The sequence below is a fragment of the Vulpes lagopus genome, chromosome 8 (assembly GCF_018345385.1).
Source record: "Vulpes lagopus strain Blue_001 chromosome 8, ASM1834538v1, whole genome shotgun sequence".
Lineage (NCBI taxonomy): Eukaryota > Metazoa > Chordata > Mammalia > Carnivora > Canidae > Vulpes > Vulpes lagopus.
In genome coordinates, this window is record NC_054831.1 from 74032465 (window position 1) to 74049707 (window position 17243).

Genomic DNA, 17243 nt, shown 5'->3' on the forward strand with positions numbered 1-17243 from the left:
CTTGAATGGAAAGAAAAATGCTGGCAAAGAGTAAAGCTAAGAGAAAGTATCTTTCAAAAGCATCATGTTTTTCCAGAAGGGTGGAAGTGATTTCTCAGGAGCTGGAAATGTGGGAATGCAAAGAACTGGAATGAAGTCAGTATATACCTATTTCATGTTCTGAACTGCCTTAGGAGATGGGGCAAGGGATGGAAAGAACTGGGGGAACCTAATTTGAGGAGTTTGATTTAGATCTTGATTATCTGTATCAAGTCTTCAGAGGGAATCACTAAAGAGCACAGTTTTGATTTGAGGTTTAAAATTTGGTCTTTGACTCATCCAAACTTTCCGACTTAGTTTGTAAGTATAGATATTCTGTTTAAAGATAATGGATAGTTAGGATAAATGCCCTGTTTTGTCCTCCATTTGCAGAGTTTGTCACTGCCATGGATTTGTAACACTGATGTCTTAAATTACCACCCATATGGAGAATACATTATGGGTGGATATATATGCACATGTTATAGCACCTCTTTTTTGAAGATCTGAAAACTTCACCCTGAATTTTAAAACTATACATTTTTACAGGAAAGGCGTGATGTCAGAGAAATCAGAAGCCTTTGAGTTTTGGATTCTGCGTTTTACTTCCAACCTTGGTGGATGGACTGTGTATCTCACTTGTCCAGTTGAACACTGGGAAAGTAACCATTATAAGCCTTTAAGTGTGAAGGCAAAGCAACTGCCTTTGATTTGCTCTAGGATCCATTTTGTAATGATTCATTGAGGCTGTCACCGTGATAAATGGGAAAGAAGGAGAATCAGGAGGACGGTTGGCAGGACCGAAAGGGGCACAAATTGCTGGTGGAGAATCACTGTGATAAAAACAACAGTTAACCATATTAACTCGAATGTCAGTTCTCTCTTTTAGTTAACCCCGTAGGTTTACTTTGAGAGGGGCTGCTGTGTGATAAATAGAATATGTAACCAAGGTATTCAGTATTAATGGGGCATTGTCGCCGCATGGCTGTTGAAAACTGGGTGGCAAAGATGGCGGTTATGCTTGGTTTGAAAAATCTCTGGCCCATGCTTCTGCTGGTGAGGCCAGTGAATTCACAAACCCGTTAGGGATTTCTAGTGTGAAGCATGAATGTAATGTAGACTTCTCTTCACGTACTGGGATGTCAGTCAGAGGTGTCTGTGTGAGGAGGCGGGGAAGGAATTTATAGGATAGTTTTTGAAGTATTCTGTTAGGCAGACCTGGGAGCTTGGAGTTAGCAAGATAGAGTTTTATTTTTATCCACATTTTACTTTCTGTGTTTCACATAAGCAATTTTTGAGAAATTGGAAAAAAGTATTAAGGCTTTGCAGTGCAGGGTATTTTGGTTGAGTACTTCTGAGTGTTTTTAAAAACTTGCACATAGCATCTGTGATCCGCTATATGAGAATTTATAGCATAGCACTTTAGTTCTCCTGTCATGACTTTTGTGAGAAAATGTTTTCACTGTGCTTAGTGATTTGCAGCAGATTACCCACATTTTGTTTTCTTTTGTTTATAACTGGTTAATGCTTTGTAAAGTGATACATTGGGACTTTGAGGATGGTGATTTTCACATGTGCCGAAGTCGCTTCAAATCCATTTCAAGACGATGTCGCCTGTCCTTTCGTGGTTTCTTATTAACTGCTTCAGAGCCTTCCTGGATAGCTAAGCAAAGCATGTATTTCTCTGAAGTTGAACTGTGTTCGTGCCTGAGCTTCCCGAACGCAGAGACAGCAGTGAGCTCTTGGTGATGAAACCTGTTGGATTTCTGGAGGAAGCCGCGGAGTCTTTGGCTTGTTAACTAGCAATGATTCAAGTCTTGCAGATTGTAAAGGAGCTGGTGACACCATCGAGGCAAAAAGCAGCCAGAGTGAAGGAAGGTAGGAACATCGTCAGAATGAACAGTCGGAGCACTCAGAGCTTTTTACAAATATCGATCTAGAGAACAGCTATGAAAAAGGAGTTTAGAGTTATTGTGTATGCTTTTGCTCTTCTTATATAATGGTAACTGAAAAGGATCAGGTAATGGCATAATTGTAAACACACCTTATTATTCCTATTTTAAATGACAAATTAGAAGCATATCTTCTTATGAAAAGATACGAATACTGAGGAGAGGTTATGACATATCTACTGCAATAGTATTTTTCACACTGGAAAAATCCTCTTGTATTATGTGTTTTTGGAGGTAGAAGAATAATTTATATAATCCTCTTTTAATTTTAAAGTACAAGTGTTCGTGGCAGAGATCAGAAAGGAACAAGCAAGAATTCTGCCTGTAGCAGGGCAAAAGAACTAGATGGTTCTTATTTGTGTGGCCTGCTGATGAAATAATAGTTATGAATATGAATTCAGACACTAAATGGTAGGGTTTTTTTTTGCCTTTTTCAGTGACTACTATCTTTTTGTTTATGATTATATGCGTAATCAATGCTGTTTAAATATTTAAAATATTTCTGTATAGCCTATGTCAGTTTGGGATATGTTGAAATACATTTTCAGAATCTTTCTAAATTGCATGTCTGACTCACAGATCTTAAAATGAACTAATGCAGATACACCTTTGAAGAAATACTTGTGGTTTTTGCTTTTTTAAACACTTGAAATAGTAAATCTCCAAAATGACAATAAGGAATTGATTTAAAAAAATATAAGTTCACAAGCTTAGTTTATAATGCTGTCAATTTCATGAATTCAATTTATGGTTTAAAATCAGTCAGTTGATAAATTTCTCTATCAGCTTTTTCACAAGTAAGATACAGCATTCTGTCTTTATATGATTTAAATAGCATAAATGTACCTCAAATAATATAAAACATACATTATTTTTTTAAAAAAGATTTTATTTATTTATTCATGAGACAGAGAGAGAGAGAGAGGGAGGCAGAGACAGGCAGAGGGAGAAGCAAGCTCCATGCAGGGAGCCTGATGAGGGACTCGATCCCAGGACTCCAGGATCACACCCTGGGCCAAAAGGCAGGTGCTAAACTGCTGAGCCACCCAGGGTTCCCCTAAAATATATATTATTTTGAATTAAAAAAAAGATTGATGTGACCTGTGTTTAAAGTAAAGCTTATGAGATTCCTTAAGTCTTGTGCAACGTGATTAGGGATGATGGTATGAAATAATATTGTGACATATAGTATTATCAGTCACATATAGAATATTATGGCTGAAAGAAACCTTAGACCATCTTGTCTATTCTCATTTTGTGGAAAAACATGGTATTTATTGCCAGTGAATAAATCGTATTCACTGGCAAAAATGCATGTCAAAATTCAGAGAAACTATTATCAGTTACCTTTGAAAGTAAAATGTTTAAGATACTTTACCTGTTTGCTACTTTTATTTCTCCTTCTTTTTCTTCTCTAATATTAAGGACTGCATTCTTATCTCTGAATAGCAGGATTCTAACAATTAGGCATTAAAAAAAAGCTTACTGCTTTTACTATTTCAGGAGAATGTAAATTAGTTAATTTAATTGCAATCTGTTTGAAAATGTCAGATTCATACAGTTTAACCTTTACAGATGGAATTTTTTTTATTGGAATGTTTCTTCTAGTTTATATGTTTTCAGTCATAATCATAATTACTTGGAATACGCCCAGGGAAAAAGGTAATAATATACTTCTTGTTTTTCAAAATGCATATATGTACATAACATAATCATATTTGACAGGAAATGCTGTATGAATATAGAAAAACTAGTACTAAATGGTGCTATACACTAAAGTAGTAGAACAGCATTTGTTGTTAGATCCTTTTTCTTATTTTTTCAGGCAGAATTTTCCATGACCAGGAAAAACAGAGGCATTTTATGTAGATTTTTTTCATAGACCCTTATTTTTTTCAAACCTATTCTAATAGTGTTTTTAATCATTTAGCTAATATATTTACTATTAGTTTTACCCTTTTGTGAAATATTGTTACATTTTACCAATTTTTAATATTTGTAAACTAGGAAAAAATAAAGTTCTTTAGACAAATATAAAACAATGACATATTAGAAGAGAGTCTTTAAACTCAGTTCTTTAAATGGATGAATGTAGAGAGAGCAACATTTCAAAGTTTTTGATCACATTAATATGAGTGAGTAGTATAGAAAAATTGATTTGTGGAAAAAAGTATCAAAGTTGGGAATGAAATCATTATGTTGTAAATGGTTTGAAAATTTTTTCATAAATTAGTTTTTCTTGGTATGAGATAGTAAACAAACTCTCAATATTTTTTTTGTAAGTAGTACTGAAGGGTATGGTGAAGGATTATCTTGAGGAAGGAGGAAAATTATGCAATATTCATGATTATTTTCTTTAAAGTTTTCAAAATATCTGCCAAATCACTGCTTTGTCATTTAGTTGAAGTATCAATTGAGTATCACAGCCTACCCACCACTTAGTGAAATACATTGTTGAGAGTTTGTGTTAGTGCTCTCTAGGGAGCTTAGAATTTTGCCCCAGTTAGCATTATAAGAAAGGGAGAGAACTAATGATGGTATTTGAAGGATAGTTTTAGTGATCTACATTCTTTATTCTAATAATGCAGTGAGGAGCTAATGGAAATGATTGACATTTGGAAGATGGTTGAAATGGATAGGTATAGATGTTTTGTAATCTGACCTTGGGCAAAATAAAGGAAGACTAGGCAAAGGATAAGTGGTCTTTGGAAAAATATCCTTAAAAGAAAAAAAAAAAATATATATATATCTGTCTTCTGGGAGAGAGGGTCACATATACATGTATATGCTCACTGGTTTATCCATTCTTCATTCTCTCATGTATTTATTCATAAAGCCCTTATCAGGTGTCCATTACTTGCAGGTCACTGTGTTAGTCACTGGGGATGCAAAAAAAGATATGATCCCTGCCTATGCCTGGGGCATAGGAGACACTCAGCAGATACAGTGAATGAAAGAATCAATGAGTGGAAGAATATACATTTAAGATAAACTCGTCTGAGAATTAAAGCAGTGTGATCTTGTAGACTAAGAAAAGAGATGGAATGAGTAATTGATGCTAAGCGGCAACACCAACTGTCGCGGTTTTCCTCTTGAATTTCCTGGTGAGGCTTCATCTTCAAGGCCATGCTCAAGTCGTTTGAGAAGCCTGAACACCATCGAGTGGGCACAAGTAAAACTGTACAATCTGTTCAAATGTATGTAAGGCACACATACAATCATTGTGGCTATGTATTAGTGAGGAGCCTGTTTTTTTCCTTTAAAAGCTTCATGTCTATTTGGATAAAAATATTTAAAAAATAGTACATGTTTTCCTATTTTGTAAGAGAAGTCTGCTAAATATAAATTTGATACAAGTTCTTTATTAAAATATTTTTTGTAGGTTGCAAAGCCTGATGACCATGTTTTTAAAAATTACTCTTAAAGGAAGAATATATTTAGAGTGAGAACCTGAAGATCCCTCCTGTTATTTAAAACATAGGAGCTTTGGTATCTATCCTAATCTTTATATTCCCACTTTCATACTTTAACACCTCTCCTGTAGATTATTAAACTAGCCTCCTCACTCATTTTATTTGATAAACATTCACTGATCATTTATGACTTCTTAGATGCAAGGGTACAGTATCCTCAAGGAATTCATGTACAAGTGGCAAGAGACAAAAGTCAATAATACAATAATATGATCGATGTTATGGTAGACATAGTGTCATGGGAGCCCCATGGGGAACTGGCCCTAGTTTGGTAACTAGGAGAGCAAAGGAATTAAACTATTTGTTGAGTTGACAGTGCTCTCATTTGGGCTAAGTATCAGAATATGCATAAAAAGCTAGCTAACTTGGGGCAGGGGGTCGGGGGGGAGAGTGTGTACAAGCATCCTAAGCAAAATAAATAATAGAGAGGAGCTCAGGTGCCAAAACATGAGGAGACTTATATGGGATGTGAAGAAGTTGGAAACTTTTAGATGATGGTGGGAGAAGGTGAGAAGAAGCCTGGTCAGTGATACTTGGTCATTCAACTCTGTATTCCATCCTTCTGTTGCCATCTGAGATAGTTTTCTGAAACAGTTTGTCATGGAATTGGAATTTGGACTTAACCTGTATTTCTAGCTGTTTCTGGGTCTCTCGCTGCACCCTCTGTGCCAGCTCAGCAGAATGCTTGCTGTTTCTCAGACATGCTTCTCCGTTAGGATGGCAGGTTCTTTCCCTCCTCCAACAGTTAAATTCTTTATCAGGTCAGCTTACAAGGCTAAATGCCACCCCTCCAGAAAGCATTCCCTAACTTTCTCCCCTAACCTTTCTAGGTCAGAACTAATCATTCCTTTGTATTCTCTTAGCATTTTACTCCTGCCTGTTATTATACCTTTAACATTCTGTACATGTTGATTATATTTGTTATATTTGTTAAATTGATCAATAAATGTTAACTGAAATAGTTGGCCCTTGAAAAGTGTAGGGGTTAGGGGTGCCAACCCCTGCACAGTTGAAAATCCACATATAGGGGCACCTGGGTGACTCAGTGGATGTGTCTGCCTTTGGCTCAGAGTGTGATCCTGGGGTCCTGGAATGGAGTCCCATATCAGGCTCCTTGCAGGAAGCCTGCTTCTCCCTCTGCCTATGTCTCTGCCTCTCTCTGTGTGTCTCTCATGAATAAATAAATAAAACCTTTAAAAAAAAAGGAAAATCCATATATAACTTTTGACTCCCCAAAACTTTACTAACAGCCTACTGTTGACCAGAAGCCTTACCAATAACATAAACTATTGATTAACGTGTATTTTGTGTGTTGTTAAATATATATACATATATGTATGTGTGCATATATATATGTATATAATATACTATATTCTTACAATAAAGTATGCTAGAGAAAAAATGTTATTAAAATCATAAGGAAAATACATTTATAGTACTGTTCTTTATTTTTTATCCATCCATTTATTTATTTGTGAGAGAGAGAATGAACAGAGGAAAAGGGAGAAACAGACTCCCCACTGAGCAGGGAGCCTGATGCAGGACTCGATCCCAGGACCCTGGGATCAAGACCTGAGCTGAAGGCAGACCCTCAACCGAGTGAGCCACCCAGGTGCTCCCGTACTGTTCTGTGTTGATACTGTAAGTGTACATTATCTGTTTACAAGATGAATCCTGTCCATACCTACATCAGGATTGTCTTATATGATACAAAACATTGTAGCTGTCATATGTCTTACTAACAATAGACATAAAAAATGAAAAAACGTGAAAAGAATTCATATCAGGTGTAATGATTCATGCATTGGTAATGAGAAAGCAGCAGTAAGATTGCTTTATGGTAACCTGCTGTAATCAATACAGTTCCTTCATGGGAGCCTACCATGTATGCTAATGAATAAATCATATATAATTTTTATGGCATACAGTTTACCGTCATATTCATAATACAGTATAGGAAACATTATTAGATTTTTTAAGAAAAAGCACTTACTTGTGATGGTAGGCTGATATGCAGTTCCTCCAAGCATTCTATATGGTTAATGTAGTTCTTTGAAAGCAAAATCATAAACCTAAAAAAACAAACACATTATTGATTTTATATTAAATATCACTCACCTTATGCTTATCTAAGGATAGGCTATCCACTTCCCTTTGAGTCTTGTACACAATGTTCTACATGACGAATACTTAGGTGATGATGGTGACCAAAAGCATCTCATACAGTTCTTGCCTATAATTACTAGATGTTCACACAAAGACACACACACATAACAGGTAAGTTTATTAACTATATGGCATGATGATTATTTACTGTTTATTAAGTGGAAGTGAGTCATCATAGAGGGCTTCATCCTTGTTGTCTTCACACTGAGTAGGCTGAGGAGGAGGAGAGAGCAGAGTTTGATCTTCCTATCTCAGGTATAGCAGAGATGGGGGGCGGGGAAAGCAGGGGAAGCCGGCACAATTGGTGAAACTCTATGGAAACACATCATAATTTATGTCTGACTTTTTTGCTTTTCCATTTTTCTAAAAATGTTTCTCTACTGTACCAACTGTTCTTCCACCACTGCTTTAGTTTCAGTTCTTGTACCATTAGGAGGGTCCGTGTTGTAAAAGAAGTCAAAAGCAGTTATGAATAATTGGACCCCTTCTAGCCAGAGTATCTGATTTCAGTTTGTTTTCTGGCTCTGCTGTGACTGTGTCGTCTTCCTCATTGTTCAGCCCTGGTTCGGAAGCCTTCATCTCTATCAGGTCATCTCTTAATTCCTCTGGTGTGGTATCTATTAGCTCTTGAATTCTTCAGAGTTCTGTGTCTTGAAACCCTTCACCCCCCACCCCCATCTTTTTTGCCATATCCACAATCTCTTTCATGGTTTCCTTGATTGGCTCTGTTGTAAATCCTGTGAAGTCATGCATAACATCTGGACACAGTTTTCTCCAGCAAGAATTTATTGTTTTTGCCTTGATGGCTTTTTTCTATAACGACCATGGCATCTTCAATACTGTAAGATTTCCAGACTGTCCAAATGTTCTTCTCTCTGTCTCTCTCTTCCATAGTGATAACAATCTTTTCTTTAGAGTGCTGTGCAATGAGTCTTAAAAGTCCTCATGAGCCCCAGGCTAGAGGCTGAATTAGAGACGTTGTGTTTGGGGGCAAGTAACCCACTTTGACACCTTCAGTGTTGAACTCATGGGGTTCTGGGTGGCCAGGGACATTGTCCAATATTAGAAGAACTTTAAAAGTCAGTCTGTTTCTGGCAAGGTACTTCCTGACTTCAGAGACAAAGCATTGGTGGAACCAATCCAGGAAGAGGGTTCTTGTTGTCCAGGCCTTCTTGTCCAACCAAAAGATTGACAGCTGATGTTTATCTTTTCCCTTCAAGGCTCAGGCTTTATATATAAGGACAGTCTGATCATAAACCCGACTCCATTTGCACAATAAACAGTAGAGTTAGCCTGTCCCTTCCTGCCTTAAATCCTGATGCTCCTTTCTTTTCCCTTCAAGGCTCAGGCTTTATATATAAGGACAGTCTGATCATAAACCCGACTCCATTTGCACAATAAACAGTAGAGTTAGCCTGTCCCTTCCTGCCTTAAATCCTGATGCTCCTTTCTTTTCCTTACTAATAAATGCCTTTTGTGGCATTTTTTTTTCTTTTTCTTTTTTCTTTTTTTTGGTAAGAAAAAAAAAAGTGCATTAAAAACCTGTTCAGAAGAAAAGAAAAAAAAAAAAAAAAAAAAAAAAAAAAAAAAAAACCTGTTCAGGCTTCTGATTTTCTTAATGGTTCTGCAGACTTGTCTGCTGCCTCTTGGATGGCAGAAGCTGCTTCCCTTTTATCTTGACACTTATTAATTAATAAGCCAAACCTTTTTCTAAAATTATCAAACCATCCTTTGCTGGCATTAAAACATCTGGCTTTAGACCCTTCGTCTTCTTTTTGCTTTAAGTTTTCACGTAATGACTTTGCTTTTTCTCTAATCATATTAGACTCTCTGTAGGTATGCCTTTCTTCTAGCAATTCTGCACCCACATAAATGCTGCATTTTTTTTTTTTTTTATTTACTTATGATAGTCACAGAGAGAGAGAGAGAGGCAGAGACACAGGCAGAGGGAGAAGCAGGCTCCATGCACCGGGAGCCAATGTGGGATTCGATCCCGGGTCTCCAGGATCGCGCCCCGGGCCAAAGGCAGGCGCCAAACCGCTGCACCACCCAGAGATCCCAAATGCTGCATTTTCAATATGAGATAAGAGATGTTTCATAAAAAAGTGCAAGATTTTCCTTTTTTTTTCCTTTTTTTTTTTTTTTTTTCGTACAATGGTCCTTATGCTGGATTCATTTATCTTGAAATGGTGGGCAGCTGCGGTTTCAGGCCTCAGTCTATGGTACATCTGAGGCTACTTTTCCTTGTAATGTCATGACTTCTCCCTGCTTGTTGGGAGCGCTTCCAGCATTACTAGTGGCACTTCATTTAGGCCTCATGATGTTATTCAAAGTTTACGGTATAGTACTAAACATGATGAAAAATATGTGGGAACCACCAGAGATTACTTTTTACTGCCATATGCAGTTTATTGGAGAAACAGACTCCTTGTGTGGAAGTGATTAGCATCACGTGGTTGGCATTTTAAGTAGATAGTTGCAACACTTGAACTCACCACCATAGCAGCAGGAGGTGGCTATGAAATTATTACAGTGGTACAGTGTATACTACAGTTAGTTTTATGCACTTATGATTTAATATTGCAACTTTACATTTGTTTACATTTGATTGTGAATCGTGCCATGTAGGCTCTGTAAATATGTGCATACTTTTTGATAAATTTTAACTTTTTATAATAGATTTATGTATATTTTATGGTAGTAAACAATAAAATAGACTAGTATCTACATATATTTTATACATTCATGGTGCACCTTTTTTGTGATTTTTGTCTCTATTTCTAGGGTATGCTGTTCCTCTGTGAGTTTTTTTAGATTGTCTCAAATCTCCAAAAAGTTGTCCAGTATGTTTATTGAAAAAAGTCTGTGTAGGACTGTACAACTCAAAACCATGTTGTCCGAGGGTCAACTGTAAATGTTTTGTCTGAGAGTTTTTGCTTCCATTCTTTTAGCTGTGTTCTAGAAAAGAGTTAAGATTGTCAGAAACTGATCTCTAGATAAATGAAATATTATAGCTAATAATATAACAAATGGGTAGAGAAAGGTGTGACTCCTTTTGAGATATTTTGTAAAATCTGATAGATAATGGTTTTTAGCTTATATTTAAAATACATGTTTTTTGCTGCACATGTTGGCCAAACTTGAGAAACTGAAGTCACCACATCTAGTATTCTTTTTTGTTTTAAAGATTTTATTTAGTTATTTTAGAGAAAAAGAACACACCAAGGGCAAGTTGTGGGGGAGGGGCAAAGGAAGAGGGAGAGAGAGAATCTGAAGCAGTCCCTGCTGAGCCCAGAGGCTGATGCCAGATTCTATCTCAGGACCCTGAGATCATGACTGGAGCCAAAATCAAGAGTTGGCCACTTAATTAAGCCATCCAGGTGCCCCAAACATCTAGTATTCTTGATTTAGTTGTTTGTTTGAAGTTATAATTTATAAAGAATTTCAAGCTCTTGGCCAACAAAGAATAACTTCATGAGAACTTGAGAAATGACTGCTTGTGGCAAACACTGTTCATTGCCCACTCAGTATCCCTTCTCCCTCAAATCTTTACTAATGATGGGATTTTGATTTTGTTTGGAGTGATATTTTGCTCAGTTAAAAAAGCAAACCAATCAGACTGTATTTTCTGAGGTGGAAGTTAAAGACTGCTGGAGATTTCTGGGAAAGTTTTGCTTTCTGAGATAGTTATCTCTGCTTCCTTGTTATATATATTTTTTCTACCTGGAACATGAGTGTAATTCCTGGAGTTGTAGCAGCTATAATGTGAGCATGAGGACAAGAACAATATGGTGGAAGAGAAATATCGGAGTCTGGTGTTTGGTGAAACCAGTGGAACCAGTGAGCCTTTGCACAACCCTGACTTACCTCTAGACTTTTGGTTTATTACTTGTAGTTAAAGCAATCCCTACTAGTATATATCCTACCTGATAAAAAATAGGCAAAGTCAATCTTTTAAATAGCAGAATCTCTTAGCATGTAAACTCAAGCCCTGTTATAATGTATTTTATTTTTTTGTTGGGCTTGGGTAGTCTTTTTTTTTTTTTTTTTTTTTTTTGGGCTTGGGTAGTCTTAATCACGAGTAGCATTTATCCTAAATTAAAACACAGATGTACCTCTTATAATAGGATGAGGGGGAATCAGAAGGCCTATGAGTTAGCTCTACCATCATGTGACTTTAGGCAAATAAGTGAATGTGTCTGTGTCATGGTTTTTTTCTATCTATTCTGTGATGAGATGTTCTCTAAGATCTCAGAGAGCACTGAATTTCATATTCTGTTACTTTTCTTAAAGCCATTCCCACCCCACCCCCACACCCGCCCTGGGCATGGTAAATGCTTAGATTAAAATAGCAGATGCATAATGTCTACCTGGCTATCTTCACTCTTTCAACACATATACATAGATAGTAAATGGGGTTGTAGAAGTCTTAGAAAGTTGTGTAATTGGCTTATGTATAAAAAGCCTTCTGGGATTTTTCACAATTTACTGCTGTGTTGATACATAGTAATTTGAGTGATTTAATGAAGAGAAAGGCAGCACAGAAGAGGCTAATTGAGATCATGGACTATATTCAGGTTGATTGGGGTGTCAACCCTGCATTTGCTTTGCACTTATTAGCTGTGTGACCTTTGGCAACTTACTTAACATCGCTGTGCATCAGATTCTTTATCTGAGGTAGGGATGATAATAGGATGCACTTCATCAGAGTGTTGTGAGGATTGAGATGAGGATTAATATAAAGGACCTGCATTGTGGCTGGTATGTGGTAAGAGCTAAAATGTAAGCCGCTGTTAATGTTTTTGTTGGTTCCCTTATTTTTATTGGCGTTCATACTGCGATTAATACTACCCTCCTGATATGTTATTAGGCTGCTAACTTGCTTATAGGTGTTTCTGTCCAGGACAGAACACGGGATTCTCTATGCACAGTGGTCAGACTCAGTATAGTGATGTTTAATCTTTACAACAGTTTCATTTCATTTATACTTGGAAAATTAACCAGTGCATTTAGTCTTTAAATTTAGAAATATAATATTTGAAGTCAAAATTGTGTGTGTGCATGCCTGTGCAAAGTTAATTTGATAAGTTTTATCAAAACTGTGTTAGGGAAGTATATTTCTACTTACAGATTTTACCTGTTTTAAAAATACTATTTTAAAGAAAAATGGGTCCATTTTATTGTTCATTGGTCCAGTGTGTCATTGTCTTAACTGGTAAAGAATTTTGGAAGTAATGCAGTGAATTTTGCAGTCACTCATTGGTTGAGACTAAATTATTTGTAAAGTTTTCTTCAGATTGTTAAAATAAGAATTGCAAGCAGTAGACATCCTGAGTAATGTTCCTTTCTTGCATGCCAGTAGGGTTGTGCTCTGTAGTAATTAAGAGCATCATCTGAGGGATCCCTGGGTGGCGCAGCGGTTTGGCGCCTGCCTTTGGCCCGGGGCGCAATCCTGGAGACCCGGGATCGAATCCCACGTCGGGCTCCTGGTGCATGGGGCCTGCTTCTCCCTCTGCCTGTGTCTCTGCCTCTCTCTCTCTCTCTGTGACTATAATAAATAAATAAAAATTAAAAAAAAAAAAAGAGCATCATCTGAACTCTGTCCAACATGGTACACTAGCCTCTAATGCATGGTTGTTTAAATGTCAACAACTTAATAACCTAAATAATTAAAATTAAGGAAAATAAAAAATTGAGTTCCTCATTCATGCTAGCCACATCATAAGTGCCCAGTAGCCACATTGTAGAGAGGTCTGTTGGGCACCACTGGATAGATTGTATAGCCAGACTGCCTGGGCTTCTATCTTGAATCCACAACCTTCTAGTCCTGTGACCTTGGGCAAGTTATGTAATTTCTCTGTGCTTCAGTCTCCTTATATGTAAACGTGGGTTAATAACAGCAGTCAAAGTTCTTACAAGGTTGTTAATGGGGATTAAATGAATCAACATTTGTGAAGTGCTTAGAACAGCCTTTGGCGCATAGTAACTATGTTTGTTAAATAAACAAGTGTGCATAGTGTGTTTAGATTTATTACCCTTTGTTATTAGTAATGTGTAGTGATTATATTTTTTGTCCTTAATGTATTTTTTCATTGCCCGTTTGAGAAAAAAATTTGTATATATCAACCTGTTTGGGTGCATTTTTCATTTTTATATTGGACCACCATTTCGAATAATGTTTCTGTCATGCATTTTACCTTAAAAATTCATGTGAGTGTTCATTGCTCTCAGGGTGAAGCATAGTCTCCTTTGTTAGGCATTTTGAGACATTTTGAGAGTTCCATCCTGCCTGTCCCAACTCATTTTTCACTACCATTAATTCTAGCCCTTCGTTCTATTTTTTTAAGTTAATCGCTGCTTTAGTTAAAAATATTTGATGGTGATGGTTTCACTCTTGAAATGGTATATAAGCTCTCCCAGAATGGGTAGTATTAGGATCTGTGCATTTAGTAAATGCTCAGGGTATGCTTGTTGAATAAAAGAATCTTCAGATTTTGAAATGCAATCAGTATTTCTATTAATATCAAAACACATTTGTTCAAGTAATTTCTGAAGTAAAGGGAATTTAAAACCCATTCTACCATCTGTGATGTCAGTACCAGAAATGTGCTCCATCGTGTAAAGCTCTACCACTGTCTATATTTGTCTCAGTGGGGAGACTGCATAATAGTTCTTGTCACTATAGGTCACTACCTTACATTATGGTGGCATGTAGAGCACCCTTCAGTGACACAGTTAATGATTTTCTGATGATACATTCTTAAAGGATGCTGATTTTATATTGGTTTCCTCACTTCTTTCAGGAAACTTAAAGATCTTCCATGTTCTTTGATCTGCTGTATGTGGCTTCTTTCTGTGTTTTTCCTGATTATGCTCAAGTGCTTATACATTTGGGACAGGGATATAACAAACATTATGCTACTTAGTCATGGCGAGCTTTTAATGACTGTTACCTTAAATCAAAAGGAAAAAAATACCATTTCATATAACAGTAAAACTTATTTTTTTAAAATAATAATGATATCTAGGTATAATTTAGGTGGTTTTTCACTTTAAACAGGTTATCTCCACAAGAGGAAAAAAAGTGTAAAAAATTGAACATAAACTTCTGTAGAAGTATGGCTCTGATAGAAGATTGTGCAGAATCTCTGTGTGTTACTACAAGTTGCTTAATGTAAAAAGAATAGCAGTGGCAAGTCTGTGATTACCTATGGATAGGTGCATTTTGGATAATGTGTACTGTCACTAATACATGTCGTGCAGGCTACCATGTAAATTATATCATGGAGAAAAGAACGATTATTATAAAACCAGTGATGTGAGTCATATTTATCTATGGTCTTGCAGTGCGATTGGAAATTCTCAGACATTTTCTCTAAGACATTGGTTCAATATCCTCTGATACTCTCTTAGGTTTTTTAGAGATGACATGGGGTTATGGCTGGGAACTGGTACAGTGTTCTACCTGACAATGATTTAGGGTAACCTTTTGTGTGTATCTTTGATCATTCTACTATTATATATGTACTTAGGGTTATTTTTTAAAGTGCTGTGCCTTTATTAAACTGTGAGCTTTGTGAGGGTAAAGACACACTTCTTTCATACTTTTGGAAAAAAGTTAATTCTGAAGAATGTAGTGTTCATGAACTTGCTTAGGATTTGTTTCTCTATAGCTTATTAGCAAAGTGACAAATGCACATATGGATAATAGATAATTGGAATATTTAATCAGTTACCTAATGACTGAGAGGATTTGATTCCTACTTTTTATTATTCTATTACTGAAACACACTGCCCACTAGATACTATAAACATTCTCTAGAGAACAATTAGGTTTGCAGTGAGTTATTTTATTTTGAATGCTATTTGGAATTAAATGTTTATTTGTACCACTATCTTGATAAAATCTAAATGTAATTTAAAAGTACTGCAGTGTTTTCATTCAGATAACTTGTTACCCTTTTAAAAATGGGTTGCTTGAGTATTGTTTCTCTTCCATTTGGCAGACACCAGATGCAGTAATTAATAAAGGTCATTATGCTACTTAGTCATGGCGAGCTTTTAATGACTGTTACCTGAACATCTGCTGGTTTCATCATTGTGATTACCAATAACATCCAACACAGTGTAGATGCTGTACTTTGAAAATCTGACTTGGGTTAATCTACATTACTATGAAAGAACATTTTAATATTCTTTTAAATTTTAAATAATTGTGGGAAAGCACTTTTCTTTCTGTAAAATGAACCATCAACAATGTCATTGAAAAACTTTTGGAATGGTTATACTTGATAATCCTGGCATCCTGTGGGGCTGAATGTGCAATTCTAGGAATTGTCTGTGCAGAATTGGGTCGGGGGAAGCAGTGACTTTCTCATGCGTTCTGTTTATCCTCTGAAACCTTAACTAGAAATGTGGGGTTTGGAGTGGAGCTGAAAGGAAAGAAAAATTCATCCAGACACTACTGGAAGAAAGTCGAAGAGTGAGAGAGGGTATACTGATTATGGGGTTTCCAAAAATAGGACCAACTATTTTTTAAATTTTGAAATAAAGTGCTCGATTTGGTATATACTACAATTAAAATAATTACAGTTACCGCAAGTAGCAAAACATTATACTGAGAGGTCCCGCAATACCCTTTACGCAGTCTCCCACGCCCCATAGTTACATATGAAAACCAGGATATTGACATTGTTGTAACTTAACAGATTTTATTCGGATTTCACCAGTTCTACATGCGTTGTGTGTGTGTGTGTGTGTGTGTGTGTGTGTGTTTGTAGTTTATGCAGTTATCACATGGATAGATTCTTGTAACCACTATGCTTAAGATCATGCAGAATGGCTGAAAGTCCAGGGAGGATGCACTCTGTAGGTAGTTACCATGGTATAGTGATGCCTTCAGTGACTTGGCTCTTTTCATTTTTCTCTTCAGTCACATTCAGTCATTGTCCTGATGTTTGCAAGATAGCTGCTGCATCTCCATCCTTAGATCCAAAAGCCAGACCAGAAGAAAAAGGAAAAGGGGAAATCTAGAATGGGTGTCCCTTGTATAAAGAGAGTATAAACTTAAACCACGAGCCAGAACTGTATCACGTGGCTACATGGTGGCCTAAGTAGCAAGTATTTTGTGACTTGAAACACTTGCTGAAAAGATTTGGGGTTCTTTTGGTAAAGGAGATGTAGGAATATTGGATAGGCAACTAGAAATGTTCATTAGATAATGCAGATTTAAAGAGCAATGAAATATCAAGTGTGCCTAAAACTGGCTAAAATTAAAAAATATGAATAATGTTCAGTGTGATGAAAGAGGTACTAACATATTGGTTGGTATACTTTTTGGTGGGCAATTTTGGTATTCTTTATCAAAATTAGAAATTGTATTTCATCTGGTTCATCATTTCGAATCTGTGATTCTGTTTTGTAGAACACACCATTCCTGCATATGTACATAAAGATCTTCACTGGGGCATTGTTTATGTAATATGAAACCACCTGAAATTATCTGAATAACTATCAGGAGAAAGATTTATACATAATGATATATCCATTCAGTGGAGTACAGTACAGCCAGCCATTAAAAATAATAAGCTTGTGGGGTGCCTGGGAGACCCGGTTGCTAAACAACCAACTCTTG

At 36.4% G+C, this 17243-nt stretch overlaps 1 protein-coding gene across 2 annotated transcripts in view; it reads left to right on the forward strand.

Annotated features, from left to right (window-relative positions):
- Positions 1–17243, forward strand: part of USP6NL (USP6 N-terminal like) — a 169671-nt gene that overhangs the window by 42009 nt on the left and 110419 nt on the right. Inside the window, exon 1 of one of the 2 annotated variants that reach the window (XM_041767218.1) lies at positions 1211–1896. The exons of the other annotated variant lie outside the window; for it this stretch is intronic. Within the exon in view, the coding sequence (XP_041623152.1) occupies positions 1824–1896 (73 nt within the window). The 5' untranslated portion in view covers positions 1211–1823. Of the gene's footprint in view, positions 1–1210; positions 1897–17243 lie in introns of those variants that run through there. 2 annotated transcript variants of the gene reach the window in all.